The sequence below is a fragment of the Marmota monax genome, unplaced genomic scaffold (genome assembly GCF_021218885.2).
Source record: "Marmota monax isolate L192 unplaced genomic scaffold, Marmota_monax_Labrador192_F-V1.1 WCK01_AAM20220418_F8-fsc00107, whole genome shotgun sequence".
In the NCBI taxonomy this organism is placed as follows: domain Eukaryota; kingdom Metazoa; phylum Chordata; class Mammalia; order Rodentia; family Sciuridae; genus Marmota; species Marmota monax.
In genome coordinates this window covers 4,775,568-4,798,698 of record NW_026693761.1, presented here as the reverse complement: position 1 = coordinate 4,798,698, position 23,131 = coordinate 4,775,568, and the positions used below count along the sequence as shown (strand labels likewise).

At 36.5% G+C, this 23,131-nt stretch overlaps 1 protein-coding gene across 4 annotated transcripts in view; it reads right to left on the bottom strand.

Moving 5' to 3' along the window:
• The window catches only part of Stard3nl (STARD3 N-terminal like), a 65,926-nt gene that overhangs the window by 12,612 nt on the left and 30,183 nt on the right, over positions 1-23,131 (bottom strand). For all 4 annotated transcript variants that reach the window (XR_009228332.1, XR_009228333.1, XM_046460634.2 and 1 more), the window contains exons 2-8: positions 17,464-17,743; positions 13,556-13,633; positions 12,943-13,020; positions 11,055-11,108; positions 10,824-10,941; positions 8,726-8,821; positions 336-411 (exon numbers count right to left, since the gene is read on the bottom strand). Coding sequence is in view for 2 of the 4 variants with exons in the window: in XM_046460634.2 (XP_046316590.1) it covers positions 353-411; positions 8,726-8,821; positions 10,824-10,941; positions 11,055-11,108; positions 12,943-13,020; positions 13,556-13,633; positions 17,464-17,685 (705 nt within the window). In the remaining 2 variants the exon portion in view is untranslated. The remainder of the gene's footprint in view (positions 1-335; positions 412-8,725; positions 8,822-10,823; positions 10,942-11,054; positions 11,109-12,942; positions 13,021-13,555; positions 13,634-17,463; positions 17,744-23,131) is intronic.

The window sequence follows — 23,131 nt, the reverse complement described above, 5'->3', positions numbered from 1 at the left end:
CACGGGTTGCTCTTCTTAGAACACAAAAAGGTTAATGCTTGAAATTAAAACAATGTTTGAAACAAAAAGACACTCTGGCTAAGTAAGGAGATGTGAATCTCTCCTTTTTCTTTGGAGATTCAGGACTTTGAGGTATTTCCCACATTACAAATTTACCCCATGCAGAAAACATTCAAAAATTTTACATAAGGAAATGTGACTACTGATTTCATGTAAATATAATGAATCTGGCTATATACTTGTACTCACATTCCTTGAAGTTTACTCTGAATCTACTCAAAGAAAATGCATTTTGTTAACCACTCTGCTCTTAAGTTTCACTTTCAAACACTTACTTTTTATAAAGTAGAACTCAGAGTTCTAGAAGCGGTTTTTCACTGTCCTGTTTTTCCTCAGCCTCTTCTTCAGATCCTATATGGTACAGAAGGAAAAAACTGTCTCATTCCATCAAAAAACAGTTTTATTGTAAAAGAAGACATATAAATTCTTAAATGAAAGACTCATTTGTTGAACTCTAGAGAGATTTAGGTTAACAAACTGCTTTCTTCAAATTTTACTATATTTCCTCCAGGAGGAAAACGAAAATATAATTTATGACTTGCATCAAATTGGCAAAAACAGATTTCACTTATGTGCTACTGAGATACTTATATGCCAAGAATTGTTATCGATTGTCATTGTTCTTCCACCTGTTTGCACCCTATGCTGAGCTTTGGTACAAAAAATTTGATCACTGTATCAGGTGAGTGAGAGAAGAGTGTGGGCTCCTGAGGATGAGGGAGGTGCTGCTGCTGCTGAGAGTGATCATTACTAGCTACCTGGTCAGAATCAATGTCTCATGAGCCTCATACAATTGACGCAGTCATTGCACTCTGCAACTCTTTCCTTAGGATTGATCCCTGGGGAAATAATACTTACTATTCATTATGTGGATTTTTTTTCTCTAATAACTAGAAAACAAACCTAACTTCCTGAGAATGTAAGAATGGTTAAATAATTATATTTACATGGAATACCTTGTATCCATGTAAAATTATGGTTCTTTATAGTTTATGACAACATGTAAAAAGCATGTTCATTAAGGCAAATGTAAATATGAAAAAATAAATAAATAAAACTTTGTATGCTATATAATTACGTTTGATAAAATTAAAAAAGGCAAATATAAATGTACAAATGAGAACAAGTAGAAGATAACCACATGACCTTTGCACATTTTAATGAATATTCCAAAATGTCTGTGATAAAATGTAAAGGGACTTAATAAATTTTACATTCTAATTTTAAAAGCAGGGTATAAATAACAGAGGCATTGTGAGAAAAAGATGTGAAACTACACACACAACTAGAAAGAAACAAGTTAAACTGTGAGTAGTGATACTGCTGTTTGAAGGATCAGTGAGTTTTAGTAGTTGTTTTCAACCTCTGTATAAAAGCATGTATTTCTTTTATGAACAGAAAAAAAGAAATAGAAAAATGAGGTGTGGAAAACCAATTCATTAAGTTAGGGATGCAATCTATTCACACATAAAGGTGGTGCCCTGCCTCGGCTGGGCTTTAATCTGTAAGAGAGTACACTGTAAAGAGGACATTATTTTTTTTCTTATGAGAAAATCTGCATGGATTATACCAAAGAACAAATGTGACTGTGTCTTATATCTCAACCTCATAAATGTCATACAGTTCAAGTGGAAACTGGGGTAAAAGAAATAGATAAAGGTGGAGTGGTTAAAAGGCTTTGCATTCCAGCCCATTAAACCGCTGTGTATCATGGAGACACAGAGTGGTTTAACTGCCTTCTCATGTTGAAAGGAGTCTCAGGAAGAGGATCAGATCAAAACTTCCTGTCCAAGGCTCATTTTCCAACTGCCACACCAAAAGTATGTAAACCACAATGAGTGGTCCTGTCGTGGTATTACCTGGGAATCCTAAATAAAGCTCCATCCTTAATTAAAATGTAACTACATATATTCTTTATATATTTTAAAAGAACCTCTAGCTATGGCCTAGTGAGGGGGTTCAATACAATCTTTCCATATGAGAAGCACCTATAAAAGTTGGAAAAATGGACAAAACTAAAAGCATTTCACCCTCTGGAAATGAGCAAAGGTATATACAACTGGAGACTGGTTTATGTGTGAAAACAGCAGAATTCAGAAACAATAGTGCTGCTCCTTCCTGAGCTTCTCCTGTTCCTCCTCCTGTGCCCAACACCCAGCTCAATGGCATGGAGGTTCTGGGGACTGGCAGCAAAGCCATCCAGGTGAGAGAAGCTCACTTAGTTTGGAGTGACAGCCATGCTAGTGGCCAGCAATATGGTTGGAAAATCCCAGGAAGCAGGCAGGGCAGCTGCTCTGCTAGTCACAGGTTGTGGTCATGGTTGTAGCAAGCATATGCCTGGTTGGGTCTTTTCACATGCACAAGGGAAACCCAAGAGAGCTCAAACTAGCCAGATACTTTGAACTATGAGCATCCTCAGAGAACACAGTCTCAGCAAAAACAAAAACCTATGCAAGACCTGAAAATGGCCTGAACTTTGAAAGTGACACTCAAACCATGGGTATTTTCTTCTGGCAGAGGATGGAAGCCTTAATTCAGGTACTTGAGACAGGTACTTAATCCAGCCAGGTACTCTGTAGACACAGGGAACCCATAGGAAGCTTGGTTTTAAAAACAAACCAAAACTTAAAGAAAAAAAAAAAAAAGGAAGTAAATTTAAAAAAAAAACTGAGAAAAGATAGATGTAACCACATTCCCCAGGGAATACAATTTCACAAATAATTTACTAAGCAAATGAACAAATAGCAACAACAACCTTTTGGGAGAAAAATGAGAATCCTGAGTTGCTACAATATATTTTCAAAAAGTTATTTTTCAATAGAAAATATAAAACATGTAGAGAATTAGGCAAGTATGAACATTCTAAAAAATACAAAAACACCAAAGCAAACTATCTCTGAGTGTCTCTAAATACTGTACTTAGCAAGAAAAACATCAAAGCAATATTAACAAATATGTTCAAAGAACAACAGAGAATCAATTTAAATAACTAACAGAAGTAGACCAACAAAGTAGAGGAGGGGGATTTAGACGGGGAGAGGGGAGAGGGAATGGGGAGGTAGAGGGGAAAAAACATCTATAAAACTATGCTATGTCTATGTACAAATATACTACAATGAATATAGCTTTTATGTGTAATTATAATTTACTAATTGAAATAATAATAATAAACAGAAGAATTAGAGCAAGTGGTTCAGGGGCAGTGGCAAGGGAAACAGAAGGTACAGGGGAATAAGATTGATCAAATTATGCCACTTGCATGTATAAATATGGTGTAATGAATCCCATTATTATTTATAAAACCTCTGAAGTGAAAAAAAAAACATTAAGTGCAATGATATATTTGTGAGTCAAGAAAATATTCAAGACAGCAGAGTAATTGGCATACATGAAGATAGGGCTGGCAGAAATGATCCATTCTGAAACAGAGAGAGCAAAAGACTAAAGAAAAATTAAATACAGTTTAGAGACCTATGAAATAACATCAAGAATACAAATATATGGGCATTGGGGAGTTCCAGAAGAAGAAAAAAGAAAAAAAATTCTAGAAAATATTTAAAGATAAAGGCCAAAATTTCCTACATTTTTGAGACATAATTAATAATCTATACATTTAATAAGCTAAAGGATCAAGAATTAGGACATATACAGGGATCCACAAAAATATCACTCTAAACTTGCTGAAAACCAAGGAATACATGAAAATGAACATATGGTATGTCAAAGTTTATGAGATATCAATAAAGCAATGTATATAGGAAAAATGTATGGCTTTAATTGACAATATAAGAAAAGAAAGTTTTCAAGTCAATCAAAAAAATCTACTTTAAAAGGTAGAAAGAGAAGAATAAGCTACATTTAATCCAAGAAGATTCAAGGAAATAAAAAAAATTGACTTGGCACATTTATAACCAACATATTTTTGACAAATGTGCCTAAATATATGAAAATTAATTCAAAATGTATCATAACTTTAATTAAAAGAAGAAACGCTACAAAATCTTCTAGACGGAAACACAAGAGAAAAATCTTCACTATATTTGAGGTCTCAAATATAGTATCCATTAACATTAAAAATTTGTGCTTCAAAATACCACATGAAAATGTGAAAAGATAAACATTAGACAAACATTTGCAAATTATATATATTTGATAAAGGACTTTTATCTACAATGTAGAGACAGCTAGTAAGAAAACAAGTCAAAAAATCTTGAAATACAGATTTCTCCAAAGAAGATACATGATTAATATATAATGGAAAAGATCTCTGTCATTAGGGACATTAAGCTTAACCACATGAGAACTACTTAACCTCTGTTAGACTGGCTACAATAAAAAAGACAGATGATACCAAATGTTAGTGATGATATGGAGAAACTAAAACCCATATATGTTGCTGAAAAGAATGTATAATAGTGCAACCTTGTAAGAATAGTTCAGCAATTTCTTAAAAAGTTAAATTTATCATATGACCCAGCAAATCCTTAGAAATCCATTCAAGAAAAATAACAATAAATATCTCCACAAGCACATATATGTGAATATTCATAGCTGAGTTACTCATAACAGATCCAAACTGGAAATAACCTAGACATCCATTAGCTGGAAAATAAGCAAAAATGTTGTACAGGTACACCATGGAACAGTATTCAGCCATAAAAGAACTACTGATATGTTCTACAACATAACTGGTCCTCAAAAACTTTACACTAAGCAAAAGAAGGTGAATGCAAAAACTACATGTAGTATGACCACAGTTACATGAACTTTCCCGAAAATATAAATCTGTCAAGACAGAAAGCAGATCTGTGTTACTCAGAATGAGATACAAAGGCAGGGGTTAATGAACATGAAATAAGTTTTTCTAATGGTAAAATTTTATAAAATTATCTTGTGATGCTGATGAAAAAAAACTATACATTTGCTAAAAATCATGCAATTATACATTCACAAACAATGGATTTTATAGTATGAAAATTATACCTCCATAGAGTTTCTTAAAAATCAATGTTTTTGGATATTCATCACAATGAGTTTTCAATATTTTAAAATTTCAAAATTTTAATTAAAAGGTAGGAAAGAACTGTGTTTCAAATCTGTTCACTATATATAATGTAATCATGGGACTGATCATCTGAACAAGGACACTTCTGAGAAATGAAAGGGATTCTAATAATCACACAAGGAGACAGGAAAGGCGAGGCAATTCAGAATGGATAGTCATTCTTGGTTGGCATTAAACTGGTATTTTAATGCCTTTATCTAAACCTGTTTAGAACAGATGACATCATGTAATTGAGCTACTCCACATTTTAAATTGGTCAAGAGGTGAATTATTCTGTCCTTAGCATCATGCTTGGTTCATTCTAGCTCTCTGACCACAGATGACAGCTTCTAGTCATCCAAAGAGGACTTTGTTTCCTTGTTCTTTCCATTTAATTCACGGGTTTTAGGACATGGTTAGCAAGCCTACATACAAATTACTTTTCTAGCCCTTAAGTGTTCATCTACTAAAATGTGCTAGTATCCTAATTTACAGGTCTAAAATTCAAGTCGATCAGTGACAGGAAAAATGCTGACACTTTTATGTGTGATGCCTCAATTTCTCTCTTATTTTTATCTAACCTTTCAACAGTTCTAAATCTATGTGCCAGGTACTGCATTAGATGCTGGATTAAAAAAAAAAAAAAAAAGACAAGAAAGGAAGCCAAACCTTTCAGATGCTCCTATGTCTAGTAAAAATCAGCTACTAAAAGACTGATTTTTCAGCTACTGGCGTAATAAGAATAGAATGTTCTTTCTTTAGGCACATTACCTCAAATAATAATTTTCACTTCTAATTCTTTCCTGAATTGAACAGGCAATGCAAAACAAACAAACAAACAAACAACAACAACAACAAAAACAATATAGCAAGGCCTTAGGGGCACTTCTCTTCACCCACCACTACTAATCTGCCTTTTGTCTTAAACAACGTAGCCACCTAGTGGAATACTATGAAAATGTTTTGGTTCTTGTGCAGATTTATGATTCAGTGAAACAGTAATGCCCCAGAGGACCACTAGGTGGTAGCAAATGTCACAGGCAGAAGCCCTGGGATCTACCAGTGCAAAGCTTGATGGGGAGGGAATGCCTGAGGTGAAATTCCTCATGTTTTTAAGAAAAAAACAGTAGAACTGGGAAACCACATTAGTCTTAGATAAAGAATTAGCTAACAAGTTGGAATAGTCTTAGAAAAAGTTGAATGGCATGAAATACATTATGAAATGCCCCACCTCTTTTTTTTAAAGTATTAATCCTATGACATAAAGTATTAGAAAGAAACAGCACTTACAATTTGGTAGTAAAAACATTAATACTTAATTTTAGTTACTATTGTCTCAGAAACAGATTCTCTGCTAATCCACATCTGTATCTCATGTGGATTTATAGTTTTGCATTTTATACTACTTTTAGATCCCATACCAATAGTCTACCATCATTCACACAGCTCTTTCTGCCAGGAGTCTGTTTTATTATAATGTGTAAAACACTCCTCGTGTTGGATGTTGGACATATAATAAGTAGACTCTAAATCAAGCTTACGTCCCATGGTAGAAACAAACCAGGTCACAGATGAAGACAGTTGGACATATAATAAGTAGACTCTAAATCAAGCTTACGTCCCATGGTAGAAACAAACCAGGTCACAGATGAAGATGACAGGGCTAGAACAGAGGTCCCAAAGACCAGGCAAAGGACACCTGACCAAGACTTCCAGGAGTGATGGGATGGGTAGAAAACGGTGTGCAGAGGTCTTTGGAATATGTGGTGGAGACATGATATGGAGAATATCAAGAGAAGATGCAACACAGCATTTTCAGAAAAGCTACAAACACAAGAAGGCAGTAAAGGAGGTAAGAAGTTAGACAACTGAGTAAGAGTGGGAACAGAGGTGCTTTCTGCCAGACTCCGAGACTATTCAATTATGAGTCCTTTATGCCACTGAAGGCTTTTGGACAGGCGACTGACAGGATCAATTCCACATTTTCACAAATACCAAAAGGCTGCAGACTTTAGCAGTTATGACCATGGACCCTAGCAGTGGAGCCTTATTTGTATGATGCTGAGCAACTGCTTCCATTCTCTGTGCCTCAATTTTCTTATCTCCATGTTGGAGATAATCAAGTCTTATATATTAGTATGGTTAAGAGGAGAAAATGAGTGAATTTCAGTTCTAAAGACCTGAGAACAGCACCAGGCACCTATAGAGTATTAGCAACTTTGAAAATATTTTTAATTGTGGCAAACTACAATTAAAATAAAATTTGACATTTTAGCTCTTTGTAAGTGCACCCAGTCCTTGCTTTAAATACATCTACCTTGTTTTGCAACCATTACTACCATGCATTCCAAAGTTCTTAGTCCCTGGGAACCACTGTTCTTTGTTTCTGTGAACTTGACTACTCCAGGTACTTCATTAAATTCTTTATGTGCTAGTTGTCCTTATGTGCCTCACTTACTTTATTTAGGATAATATGTTCAAGGTTCATATATGTTAGAGCATGTGTCAGATTTTTTTTTCCTTTTTAAGACTGAGCAATATTTCATTGGATGTATATATCATATTTTGTTTATTCATTTATCTGCTGGTGGCTGTTCAAGTTGTTTCTACCTTTGGTTACTATGAATAATGAATAATGCTACTCTGTAAATAGGAGGACAAATATATAATTGTGTTCCTGCTTTCATTTCTTCTGGATATAGATCCAGAGGTATAACAGTTGAGATAATTCTGTGTTCAATTTTTTGAGGAAACATCATCTTGCCTCCTATAGAAACTATATATACCATTTTACATTCTCAAATGCAGTGCATAAGGGTTCCAATTTCTTTATGTCCACACCAATACTTCTTTTCTAATATATATTAACAGTCATCCTAAAAGGTATAGTATCTCATTATGGTTTTGATTTTCATTTTTCTAGTGATTAGTGGTATTAAGCAACTTTTCATGTGCTTATTAGCCATCTGTTTACCTTCATAGGGAAATATCTGTTTAAGGCCTTTCTACATTTAGTCAGGTTGTTTTTTTGGTTTTTGATGGCCACTGTTTTGAGAACAGTGGTAGTTAGTTAGTGGGGGGTGGGGGAGGGAGGTATGGAGACATAAGTTTTGATGAAAGCTGAAGCAAGGAATGCTGAACTGGGGTTGGAGCTGCCAGGGAGTGATATGACAGAAATAAGATGACGGAGGCAGAAAAAAAGAAAGGAGGATCACACATCCTTATGAACAAGAAGATATCAGCCAGAAGAAAGTAGGGAGTGCTCAAGGCTCTGTTTTTGACTTGGATATCTGGTGGACAGAGCTGCCATTCACGGCCACAGGCAATTACACAGGAAGGTTGACTTAAGGATGAAAAGCAATGAAAAAGAGTTCAAGAACCTTCCCTTGTCTACTTGTCTTCTGAGATGGAGACAGCAAGTCACAGTGTTTGTGTCCCTCCAGGGCATTCATTTTTAGATCTCTTTATCTCACCACTGGTAACATGTGAGGTCATGTCTTACATATCCTGGTGTGCTAAATGTTTGGCAACTATATTGAGAAACAGAGAGGGTAGTGAGAGGGTTGGAGGGCAGAGCTTTTAATTGATAGATAAAAACAAAAATGGTAATCAAATTTTTACCTGCTTCAGATTCAGGAGGGGAATAAAACTGACCATCAGAAAGACCAGCAGGTATGAGGGCTGCCCTCTCTGATGCATCCTGAACTATCAGGAGTCCTGGAAAAGAAGAAATTCAGATCTGTGAATGTATCACCTTCCTGGTAGGTTCTTGGCAAAACATTAAATATTATAAATGGTAAAAAGAGATATTCTCAAAATCTTTCAACAAAAATAAAGCTTTCATTAATAAACTACGAACCAATACTGTAAAAATAGAAAATAAAGTAGTTCAAAAAAACTGTTTCATGTCACTCCTTCAACTCAATATTTAGAGCATCTTTCCCTTATTAATCCCTGTATTCCCACAAAATCAAAAACAACCACAAAGTGAAATCAAAACCCAGTCAGCCTGTACAAATGGTACACCATCTGCATGTGTTTAGAGAAATGCCAGGTATCAAGCATAATATCTAGCTGGCCTTTTTATAAGTATGTAAAAAAAAGTAAAGTTGATTAAGAAACACCTATGCAAAAAAGATCTGCAAACAAAAGAAGGGCATTAAAAAGCAAGGGGAAGACAATGAAACTCCAGAACACTAACACATGATGAAGAACATCAACAATTGACTACTTTGGCTGAGGACTGAGCAAATGTTAGGAGACAGTGGGAGGAAGCACCCAGACAGCAGATGCCAGGTACATGTGTCCTCTCTGCTACTGATAATAGAAGCAAATGCTGTTTTCAAAATCTAATAATTCTGTGTTCAGCTTTATTGGACACTGTGGAATTGGTTCAGTTAAACTTTAGTCATATTAAAAGTTCATGATTCAATTAAGTTCAATATGATGTTTATATACAATTAAAATAAACTTCCATACATTCTTTAGCTTTACCTATTCTTTCTCCACACTATGCTTTCATACACATACCCCAGAGTGAGCTGTTTGGGAGAGGAGACATTTCACACCCTAATGCACAGGATAGAAAATACATCTTGGACCACATTTTTATATATTTTTTAAATCTACTCTTGAACTATAACTCTTTTCTTATAGGTTATTTTTTTTCCTGCTGAAGAGATTTTCCAAAATCAAACTGTGCAAAGTTATTGTTCATCCTGTCATTTTTGAAACTATAATTATGACTAAGATTCTGTAAGATATAAGATTTTTTTCCCTATGAGGCATGGCATGTTGAGCCAGATGATGGATAAGGGCAACGAGGTAGGAGATCTGGAAACTGCAAGGGAGTCTGAATTGATCTTGGCTATTTCAACTCAGAGAGGGGTAGGCAGGACACATGAGCCTCCACTAAGGCAACATGTGAAAAAGATCCCAGCCCAATAATTAACTGTACAGCTCAACAGTTCATCTGCCCTTCCTACTCAACATCCTGGCACACTGAAAACCAAGCAATGAGATAACAGTTTCAGCAGGGCTCAGGAGTACACCATGCTAGCTGTCATGTGAGAGGGCTGAGCACTGCTCGGGCTGTAGGACTGTAGTTTTTCCCCTCTCAACTTCACCTGCATCATTATGGTCCCAGCTCTAAGCCTTCATTGTATTAATTACACCCAACCCATAGTAGGCCAACACCTACTGTATACATATCAATATGACACTTTAGAGAACCACAGACTTTGTTGAAAATTGCTGATTTGTTCACTTGAAATTGTTTAAAAATTTCTACCCCTAAACAGGATAGTTCCATTTATAAGCACAAAATGTTTAGTGTTGTATGATGATTATTAACAATGAGAAAAGTTCAACCTCCCAAGAAGAATGAGGTGGTGCCAATTTTTTTGAGATTTTGTTAATGAGATTTTCCAAAATGAAACCATATGCAAAATAGCTGTTTCTTGAACGACTTTTTAGCCAGTGTTCATATTTTCTCTTGGGGAAGCCTGGACTGACAGCCAGAAAGAAGAATCACTTCCTGTTGCCATCCACTCACCTACCCAACCCTTCTCTCCATTTTGGTATAGCCAATGAAGAATAGAGATGCTGTGACTGACTCACTCACTCTACCCCCTCATGGCTCCCCCAGAAGCCACATCTCTCCCTTGCTACTTGGTACTGAACTAGTAGTCTCTGGAGGCTGACTTTCACAGAAACTTACTGTTTTCTTCTTCTGCTTCTTGAGGTAACACTTTGAAATCCAGGAACCATGTCTCGATCCAGGCGAGGATGAATGAAATGATGGGCAACACATAGCCAAACGCCCCTTGGGAGAAAAGCTGGAAGAACAGGTGTGACCAGGAGAAGGGGGGCAGTCACTATCAGCTCACACTGGGAAATGAGGCTTCATCAGTGCAGAGGACAATGGTACAGGAAAAGGGGGAGGCCATACCTTTGAAAGGATCACTTTTGCTAGTAAAAAGGCACTGGTCACTGCTGTTGTTAACTGAAAGACACAATGAAGCAGTGCTCAAATTAGACATTTCTCACTGTGAAGGCACCTCCCTCATATAAGAGACCCATTTAAGCCAAGAGCAGGCAACACCTATTCTTGGCCTGATTCCTTCCCATATTACTTTATATTGGTCCCCTACACCCAGACCAGGGCAAAATGGGCTATATATGTGGCACATAATTGCCAACTGGCTGCTTATGGTATTTCTTCTCCCAAGTTTTAGCAGACTGATGTGTTATAAAACTACACTTTATCTATCAGAAGTTACAATATTCAGTCACATACAACAAATTTGTGAAAATGTACAGACAAGGCTTTCCATAGAGGTTATGAAGCCCAGAGCAATTCTACCATACCGGAGCCTTGTCACTTTCACTTCCAATTAATATTTTTAGCATGATGAAACCTGACCACAGTCAATGCTAATAGCAGTATGACAGAATGGAGGCCAGGGAATATCAAGGATCTTGCTTAGTAAGTGTTAACAAGTTGCTTGCAGGCGCGTGCATGCACACACACATACACATACCCCAGAGTGAGCTGTTTGGGAGAGGAGACATTTCACGCCCTAATGCTGGTTTACTTTACAGGCTGGCACTAAGTGCTCTTTAGGTACCAGCTGACTTCTCCTCCTTCTAGGACTCTCTCTGTAAATGTTTTAAACATGAATCAGAAACAGTAAAATGGATTTGCTAAATCAGATCTATTCTTAAAAGATCATTTGAAAGTATCTGTTAAAGATGCTTTATCATTGCATGTCTGAACGTCAATCACTTTTCTAAAATAAATACTAAGACAAATGGTCTGGCACAGTATTCTCCATCATGGAAACTCTGGAATAGAATGTTTCCATGGGGCTGTTAAAGAAAATTGGAATATGCTATCATCACAGGTAGTGTGATATGAGCTAGAGTATTTGGGAATCAAGTTGCCTAGACTGTCCACTACATCCCTCAAATGAGAGCTTCTGGATTAACGTAGGTTCTGACCTCCATCATGTGATGATGGGAATGTTAAGAAGAAATGACCCAGGCAGATATGGCCCTGGTACTTAGTCTGCAGAAGGCAGCATAGCTCCTATTCCCACCAGGACAAGACAGAGCCCTCAAACAGCAGGGTTTGGGGATATTCCTATGCAGTTCTCTCCAGCTTGGAAGATTCAACATTCTCTTGCCCCTTACCCCCAATGTATTCAGAACATCTGTGGAAATGGCAAAAAAACATTCAGGCAGAATTGCTTCTAATTCTTTTAATCCCTTAATGTTTACTGAAGATGAGTACCATGTGTCCAAGCTTTGTGCTAAAAGCTAGGAAAGAAATAAGTAAAAATATCACTATCCTCATGAAACTAGGGGGAACAGGAATGAGCATAGAAGCTTCTTCTTCCAGAATAGGGGAAGTGGGTAAAAGAGGGGGAAATTGATTATCAAAATAAACACAGATCAAATCTTTAAATATCTAGGCAGTTTTAATAAAAGAATTTTCTAAATATTTCTGGGACAGAGGATCCTGTTTTTATCTCTTCGGCAACATGAAACACAGGGTAGATGGATGTTTGGCCAATCATCATTCTTGGACCTCCAGAGTCCTCATTTGACTCAGCATCTTAGAAATGAACCTGATTACTCTTAAACATTAGAAAGAAGACCTGGAGAATTAAGTCTACTAAAGCCAGGGAGGAAAGGGACTCACGAAGAATTAGTGAAATTTGCTAGTGAAATTCTGTCTGGTTAAAACCCCTTCTCTTCTCCCAACTCGGGCTTGTTGTGCACAGGCCCTGGTCAGAACCCCAGAGGAGATGACCAGCTCATCATGGCACACTCACCGCTATTGCCCACCAATGGCGCAGTCTGCATACAGCATATGCGAGTATCAGCACTTTAAATCGAAAAACTGCCAAAAGCTGGACCAAAAAACAAAGGTAAAGAAGACAAGTTATTTAAAATACATATAATAAAATATATTTTAAAATACATATTTTAAATACACCATTCTAGTGCAATTGCAGATTGCCCCAAATGGGCACTGACTCCTAGACCAGCATGTGGGACTGCCTACCCCAGATCCTCAAGTAAAGTAACCGAAGTAAGGTGTCAGATTAATTTCTCCTTAACAAAAAGGAGCAATCTAGAAAAGAAATAGCATTTTTATCAGGCTATCATGAAAGCAGGTGAATTTGCCTTTCAGTGGCTAGGACATGTCAAAAGGTTCTACTTGAGCTGTGTGCTCTCATCTAGAACATGGGAATGATTCCTTCTGCCCTCTCTTTATTTCTTTCCTTGCAATGATTAGACACTTCCTTAGTGAGTAATTCAGGGAAAAGGAATACAGTTTACATTCAAGGTAGAAAAAAATGGCATCAAATTTTAGGCCTATTTAAGAAAAATTGTCTTTTGTTGTCATTCTATTTGTAAGGAGTTACAAAAGAAAATACTCACAAATATATCAAAATAAGATGAGTAGTAGTCATACTGTACCACCTCCTTCTCTAACGTGTTCTCAATGCCTCCGTTCACCTAGGAAAAAGAGTAAAAAGCAAAAAACAAGGATTTACTTGAGAAAATGAAACAAGAGTGAGGTTTCCTATATACTTTCCTACCAGTCTTGAACCCAGAAATGTTTGGAAGAAAAGAAGCCTCATAATTTTAAAAGGCTGAACAGCACTTCCCACTTCTTCAGAGTTCATTCATGCAAAAGATATAAATGTATAATAAGGAGCAATGACTTTGCAATTCATATTTTAAATACTAAAATATTAAAAATCATATTTTCTCTTTTAAAATAAAGTCTTCAAGCATATATATACATACACGCTTTTAAAGAAGGCACATTTATTCAAGCCTTCTTCACTTGAAGACCAATAGTTTTAGATTCTGGAAGGCTCAGGCTCCCATGATCTTACAGCGAACATAAATGAGGACAATTAGCAAGACACATAAGAGAAGTATAAAAATTCTCTTTATTTTTATCATCTTTTAATTTTGCTCCTGGCATTTTAAAATTCTAAACTCTTTATGCTAAGTGAAACAAGTCAAAACTAAAGGTCAAATGTTTCTGCTGATATGTGGAGGGTAACTCACAATTAAGTTGGGGATGGGGGGAGGAATAACAGAAGTTCAATAGATTAGACAAAGGGAAATGGAGGGAAGCCGGGGGATAGGAAAAGGAAAGACAGTGAAGAATCTGACATAATTTTCCCATGTACATATATGGGAACGACACAGTGAATCCCATCATGATGTACACGCACAAGAATGGGATCCTAACTAAAATAAGATATATTGGGGCTGGGGTTTTGGCTCAGCGGTAGAGTGCTCGCCTAGCAAGTGCGGGGCCCTGGGTTCGATTCTCAGCACCACATAAAAATAAATAAACAAAATAAAGGTGTTGTGTCCAACTACAACTAAAGAATAAATATTTAAAATAAGATATATTCCATGCTTATACAATTATATCAAAGTGGATTCTAGTGTCATGTGTAACTAAAAAAAAAAAAAAAACAATAAAAAATAAAATTCTCTACTCTTATCAATTTACATATATAACTTGGATAACAAAATTGGAAACATGTGACAGTTACAATAAATGGTGAAAATCAAACCCAACAAGATAAACTTTCTGTCCCCCCGCTAATTCTACCATGAAAATGAATTTTAAATTATCGAATTTAAAATTTTACAAATAAAACTATGGAGAAATATATATATATATATATTTTTTTTTCTTCTTTTAAGAAAATCAAGTAAAGGGACATATGACAGGCCATGGACAGAGTACCAGACAGACTCTCTTAATGGTGACAGCTCATGGACCAGCCTGGTCAGAAGGAATGTGATATGAAACATTAACTTCAAGCTTCTAATTCTGAACAAAGTCCTGGCAAACAAATAGAGATGCACTGAAAAAGGACAAAACAAAGTGCAATTGACCAGGCAATTGGATAAGAGGGAAAGAACAAGGAATACCTTTATAAGATTCCCTAATTTGTCAAATTAAAATGTCACAAGGAAAGGGTGGTCTTAGCTTAACTACCTTTTCATGGATTTGTATTTGTTATCCAAGTGAAAACAAACCAAAAATACTATTCTGTACCTTAAAATACCTGAAGGAGTTTTAGGTTTCTAAAATTAGTACAAATTGATTTTGTACCTCCTTGGCTATAAATTTCTATAAATAAAAAGAACTGAAAGCCTGGTCACAAGGAAAAATCACTAAAGACCAACCGACCATCTATTTACATTGCTTTGTCTCTCCAAACTAAGGAAACATTCCAATATCCAGAATATTAAGAGAATAATTATTCTGAGTAGTCCATGGCAAAGAGGGTTCTCTACCACTGTGACCACCCCCTCACTCCACTTCTGTTCCCAAGACAGCAGGAATCAAAGCTGTCAGCATGGTTTTGCCAGTAGAAAAAGTTTTCCTCTGGTATCTTCTCACTTTAAAAAAGACCCTAACTTTGTGTTTTTTTCAATAAGATATTTAGGATTTATTACCTAAAACCTTAACTTACACTCTAAATCCTTATTTCACAATCTTTGTCTAGCTCTAGGTATGTCAAATTGACTGACTATAGTTGAACACCAAATCAAATTCTTTCTGGTTCAAACTGACCATTCTTCATTCAAAGATATAAAATCTGAAATGCTACAAAATGTGAAACATTTTGAGCACTGGCATTCTCACCACAAGTGGAAAATTCCACATTTGATCTCTCATCCCAAATGCAGGCCCTCGAAAAACAGTACAAAATTACCTTCAGGATGTATATAAAGTACATATGAATAAATTTTGTGTTTAGAATTTGTCTCAACCCCAAGATATCTCATTATATATAAGAAAATACTGAGAAATTTTAAATACAAAATCTGAAACTTCTGGTCCCAAGCATTTTGGCACAGGGACAATTTCTAAGTCCATCATTAAAAAGTTGAGAGTCATCTTTGGTTACTAGGGAGGATAAAATCAGACTGTCAGCAAGTCTTCTGCTTCTCAGGTGAGCTCTTCCCTCCTACTCACACAATCTCAAATGGCATTCTTTCAACAGCTCCTGAGTTAGTGTTCTTATAGTGCTAACATGCCACTAATATAATCAAGCTACACACCACTACCACAATGATCTTTGTCCATTTGTTAAATATTTCCTGGGCACCCATGGAGTACCAAACACTCACTGTTTTAATTAAAGAAACTTCTGAAAACAAAACAATATCTCTGTCTTCATTAGCATGCATCCTAGCAAGGCAGGAGAGAGGACAAGTAAGAAAATAAGTACTATACAGAAAACAGAAGCAGGACAGTCTGACAGAATGATGGTGACATTTAAACTGACTTCAGAATGATAGGATATCAGAATCTACAAAAGAATAAAGGAATTTATTTATTAAATAAAGGAATTTATTTATTCCTCATACAGAGGAAACTACTAGTACAGAGGACCCAAGACAAAAAGGAGCCTGTTACATTCTGAGAGCAAAAGGAAGCAAGCAAGAGTGGCTGATGAATGCAATCAATGAGTTGTGTTGATGAAGGCAAGAGTGTTGCTGAGGGGGAAGCCTTCAGGAAGAACCCACTGTTAGTTGGGGAAAAATATAATCAACCTGAACCAGGGCTTTGGGAGAAAATAGGCATATCAGGTTAAATAAAATATGTTTATAATGAATTTCTCTTGTTTATTTTAACTTTTATTACTGTAACAACTATAGAATCTTAAATTATATGCTTTAAATTGTGCATTACATTTGTAACAGGCAACACTGACGGAGGCAATTATTTGGTAATATAATTGCATATGTCCAAATGCCTCTAAGAAAACTTACTTGATATAATATGAAAAAGTGATCTCTGAAAAAAAATACACAAAATCTGCAGCAATGGCGCTAGAAAAGTAGATGTAATAGCTAAAACATTTCAGAAACATTTTGTGTATTTTTGAGAAGTTGGTGAATTCATTCTGAAAAGGTCTAGGAAATAATTATTTTTGCCTCTTAGGCCAGAAGGTCTCTGGCTTAACTACTTAACCCAACTACTTACACACAAAGTGAAACCATAGGCATATATAAACAAATGGGCATAGCTGTGTTCCAACAAAACTTTGCTAAGACATGCCAACTGAATTTATCCCACATCCTAAAGTTTGTCAACTCTTATTATTGAGCAAAACACTAGGAATTCAAATTTCAAAAAGCCAAAGTGAGCTTTAAATTTACTCATTTGTTTCAAACAATGCTGCATCATCTGGAAAAAGATGAAATTCACTAAATGATACATAAAAAGTTTATTTGAAGAATATATTTTTGTTTCTGGACTCATTTCTTATAAAAGTCATGAAAAAAAATCAACTTACATTTAACTCTATTATCCATAGTAATGTTACAAATAAGAGGTCAAAGGTGACAAACAAACAGAAAGTCCTCCTGACATCGGATATGCCTTTCTTTTCCCTTCCTTCATAGGACTCAATCCTGGCCATGAGTTGTGTGGGGTTGATGGAGTGGACCTCGCGCAGAGAAGCATGGGAGCTCTGGCTCCCAGTGAGTGTATTCTCCATGTCTGGCAGGTGGTTCATCCCGGAGAAGGGTTAAAGGAACCTTTTCCCAACTTCACCATCCCTAGAGAGAAGAGACCTTTGGGAAATGAAAGAGAGAGATCATATTAAATCAATGTATAAGTACATAAACTGTATTATATTTTACCTAGTACAAGCACACTACCCTCATGACTGTGAGACTGTCTAACTGAGCAGCAGAGGGTCCTGATAGAAGGTATTCATGTTTTAATAAAGACAAAGAGAACATGAAATTAACAACACTTAATGTTCTCAACACCACAAAATATCTGCTACAGAAAAAATCAAGAAGAATGCAATAAAGAAGAACACAAATTTATGATAGGAAAGGGTGTTAACCATAACCAAAAGTCAACCCTGATAACCTGAAGCAAATGTCTTGTGAAAGCTGAAAGCACCAAGCCAGCTCTTTTGCTGTGCCAGGGAGAAGACCCCCACTGTCCTGCAAGTGTCATTGCCTATGAACTAGGAAACCATTTACTGAACATTTGCTTGCACACATAAGGAGAACATATAAGCTTTCAGCTACTAAAAAAGAAAAAAAAAAAAAAAGAAAAACCTTGTTTCCTAATGAAGATTTTTTTTTTAACCTGAAGTGCTTAATAAACATAGAATTTCCCCATTACTTCTTAATGAACATATGTTTCTGGGCCTCTTCTTGGAAGAGTTGTTTGTGCGCCCAAAAGTTCAACCCTCAAAAGTTCAACAGTATGTAACCACCCAATTAATGATTACAGAAGGTATAGCCCTATGTAGAAATGCAGGTTCCCCAAGACCAGGAAGTATTTCAATAATAAGATGAAAAATCTTATTATAAAAAGATGAATAATCTAAACAATCTAACTTCATCAATGAAAGATATAGTGGATAGTATGATTGTTTGCCAAATATTTCCGTTTCTCTTCCTATAATATCTCTCCTTGTATGAGGATATATGGACTCTATGACCTACTGAACTCATGTGCTTTTCTTTGGCCATGAATGTGGGTAGATGTTCATATGTTATTTGTGTCCAGAAGCATTAAGAACCAGTATAGCTTACCATGCTCATCTTTTTAAATGTGCCATGATTAGCTATGTCCAGAAAAAGAGAAGCATTTTCTAGCTGGGTAACAGAAGTTGGAAGCAGACTGCTGAGATTTCTCCAAAGCAACATGGTCTCATTTGGTCTTATTCCCTGTCCAGAATGTTGTCTCTTTAACATTGAGCTGATCTTTCTTCCTTCCCACATGCAGAAAAAAATAATCCTTTGCATTATGTATATAATATGGTGGAAAAATGATTTGATATTTTTATAAAAATTATTGATTATATTAACTAATATTTTTTAAATATTCATACTCTACTTCTGGAAATTTTAAAGGAAATTATTTAAACTAAAGACATTCAAAGCAAAATTGATATATTATGAGTCAAGTTAGTAGTTAGTTACCTTGGAGCAAGAGGAAGGGAATGATGATTGCAGGGCACAATGCGGGAGTGCATTTAGCGGACTTGGTAAAGTTCTATCTCTTGATTTAGTAAAGGTAACATGGGTGTGTTCAGTTAAGAGATAATTCACTGATACAGACAGTTTCAGTGTCATGTTGACTGGTGAAAATTTCAAAATGCTTTACACTTATGTATAAGTACATAAACTGTATTATATTTCAACAAAAATCTCTATTAAAATACTTCATATCTATAGTAGTATAAATTAGAAAATGATCTAAATATCTAATAATAGGGAAGTAATTAGATAAATCATGGCGTAGCCATAGTAGACAGATTAAAATGAATGGTTATGAAGCATTTGTAAGGACTTAGAAACATGTTTGAGTGATAACTTAATAAAAATCTAACACTATATGAAATATAAACATGTAGTTTGTTTACGACTATAAAATACACCTAAACCAAATTCTTTAAAGAATGTACATACAAAATATATAAGATGTTAGTAATGATTACCTCTGCCTGATGATACTGTATTTTCCTCTTCTTTTTACTGTTTCTACATTCTTCAAATTTCTTAATTTGAACATACTACATTTATAACAGCAGGAATAAATTCAATTGTCATTTTGTTAGGCTCTTGGACAGAAATCTCCAGGATACTATGGAGTCCTTCTCTTTAATTTCCCCTAATCTAGCCAACATTAATAAACAAGATAACAGTATCTTGTTTATTCACTTTGCTTCCTCAGAATCAGCAAATCAGCAAAGCATTTTGAAAAGCTCAGTAGGAGTTTACTTTTGCACCTTGTATAAAGAAAATATAAAGTTCCAAAAATGTTAAGTACTTCTACATGATTTGTCTGGATACTATGAAAAGCATCCTAGTAAAAGGACTATCAATGGCCTATAGAATATTCCCCATAAAGCAGCTAACTTAAAAAGAAAAGAAAAGAAAACCTTGCCTGTCAGACTTCTAGTGAGTTAACTCTGTAATAGTAAGTCAAAATGAATGAGTGTAAATAGTGTTTTCTGTGATGAAACACATACTTGAAGTTTAAAAGGATAGCTGATATGCCCTCTAGAACTGAACCTGTATGAAAATAGGTACATTTCTGCAACAACATATTCTTTAATAAGATAAAGCAACCCAGATAATTCTTAAGTCAATCTAATAATCCATTAGCAACATATTTAAAAAATTTAAATTCTTAAGTTCACTATTTTGTAAAAACATTAACAAATTTGCAATCCAAATTAAGGGCTCTTTTTAAAGTCATTTTCAAGATTATTTTATTAGTCTCAGTCCTCCTTGTTTCAAAAATCCACTACTCATGAATATAAAACCCAACAAAGCAGAACATCACAATGGCATACACATGACTTGGGAAATGAGTAATAGGGAAGTAATTAGATAAATCATGTTTGAAGTAATTAAATAAATTGCTACAAACATACTAATCAAACTTAAAATCATCTGGCCATCTTTGACCTCTGTCTCTGACACTGCTGGTGAACTGACTAAAAGCCACGTCTCAGAGTGTCTTAGAGTTCACACTAGAAGGTAAGCAAAATTATTGCATTATTTTTCAGATGTATGTGTATAACTGCTACAGATACTTGTAGTAGCTTCAATAACAAAGTTTCCCAAAGCACAAATTGCTCTGCACAACCTGGCTCATCAAATTGATCTTTCTCTGACAAAAAGGGAAATTAAAAAGGGGGAAGAAAGCTTCCTTTGCTTTTTTTATTTAACTATACTTAATGCAGCAAATCGATCTTCATATAGTGACAAATGTAGATGTTCTAGGTCATGAAAAAATATGCAACAGATTTCAAAAATAAATTTGTTTTAGAGAAACTTCTACTAAAAAGAGAAAATAAGAAAAGAGGGTCCTTAATTTGATAGACCCATGCTACAAACATACTAATCAAAGTTAGAAACATTTGACCATCTTTGACCTCTATCTCTGGCACTGTTGGTGAACTGTCTAAAAGCCACCTATCAGAGTGTCTTGAAGTTCACAATAGCAGGTAAGCAAAATCAACAACCTCCACCTGCTCCCTCTCCTTCCCACCCCCATAAAAATGGTTCCTAGTGATAGTTTCTTGGAGGAATTCGTAGGGACTTGTGGGCAAATGGGAGCAAAGAAAAAGCTTAACAATCTTCTTTATTCTCATAAATTAGACTGTGAACTCAGAACTACTGGGAGTATTGGTCAAAAATACCTAAGGAAATATCAGCTAATCTGTGTTCTATATGAAACTCTTGGTTTTTGTGTTGTTGTCCTTTATAAGACTGGATTTGATTTTTTACTGTCTTATTTCATTTTGATAGACTTGAATTAGAACACTTGTAACTACAAGTATGTCTCAAATTTCTTCTTAAATGTATATACATTGAATGTCTTAGCCTAAATTCTTTAAATTTGTTTTTTTTTAAAAAAAGTAGGGTAGGGATCCAACATGGCGGCGGGCGGGGAGGCAGCGCTTTCAATACCTCCTCAATAACGGGGTCAGAGAGACGCATTGATACGCTTAGATTCTACCTGCTGAGAAACTCCTAGCAAAATTCCACTGAAGAGAAACCGGCCGGGAATTAGTAGGATTTTTGGAGGTGACAGTTTGCCCCAGATAAGTGAATCTCTGCCACGCGGCGCAGAGGTCCAGACCCGCCAGCCGCTGCCCGCGCGACTCGGCGACCCTCGGCCACCCGCCCGAGGCCCCTGTGACTGGGCGGCAACCCCCCAGGCGCAGCTCAGCAGGAGCGGCGCAGGGACTCTAGGAAGAGGTCTCTAGCCAAGCCTTCATGAAATAGCGAACCGTGAACTGAAACCAACCAGAGACAGACCAGTCCCACCCCTCCCTTCTGACACTCCGGCAAGGAGCCTGGGGCCCGCCATAGCAGAGAGGTGAGGTCACCGGAGTTCGGCCAACGGAATTCCTTCCCAGCGGAATCCACTTTAGCAGGTGTATGACTCCCACCCCCTCCAGATACAAGCAGCCAGGAAACCTCGGGAATCTCTCCGGGGGCGTGTCTGTAGGGAAGCAGAGGGGATTCCCGTTCCCCAACTCCCCTTACCACCAGCGGTGACACCCAAGGTCTTACCCGCCAGTTTCCGGGGGCGTGCCCACCAAAGGGGTCTGAAAAAATTAAACTGTTGGTTCCCAGATCACCGCACCACAGCACTGAGGCTTAGATGAATGACAGAGAGAGTTCTCAGTCGTTCGGGAAATAGGACACGTGGTGGGGCTGCAAGTGTAACCAGATCCTTGGGGAACCACCTCAGGTGAACAGGACCTGGATGACTGGCTGGCAGGTGGAAGGTGGGAGGGGCCGGAGAAGTGAAACGGCTCTGAACTAACAGGATTGAGAGACTCCCAGGAGCCGCCTTACAGGGATTGCTGTCAGCACATAGAGGGCAGAAGCTCGGCTCGGAGGGCACAGCTCCGCCTACTGGAAGAGAAGAAAATGGATTTCTAAGACTTCAATTTTTTCTTTTATTTTTCTCTCTTTGTGCTTTTCTCCCCTTTTCCTTCTTTCTTTCTTTCCCGTTTCAAGTTTTATTGTTCTTTGCATTCTCCCCTAATCTATCTCTCTCTCCTTCTTTCTTTTTAAGAGCACCTTCCTTCCCCTACCCCCAACTTTCATCCCAAGCATTACGTCTTCCATTACGTATAATTGTCTAAATGCAAATAGGTGAATGTTTCGAGGCTGTCTATAGGGCTCCTAAATACCTAGCTACTACCAAACACCCTGATCCAATCGTCTGTTAATATCCCCCTTCAGTAGAGCAATCTTCTAAAGTAGCCAAGACATACTAACCCTCATACCATCATAGCACCTAACCTAAACATAAAGTCCAAAGAACAAACAACAAATCACTACATGCATACAGAATCCTGAAGCCTTTTATGAATTGAATGAATCAGCTTTAAAGTACAATAAAGCCCAACATTTCTAGGCATAGTCTCCTACCACAAAGGAGAGACAACAGAGATATACAAAACC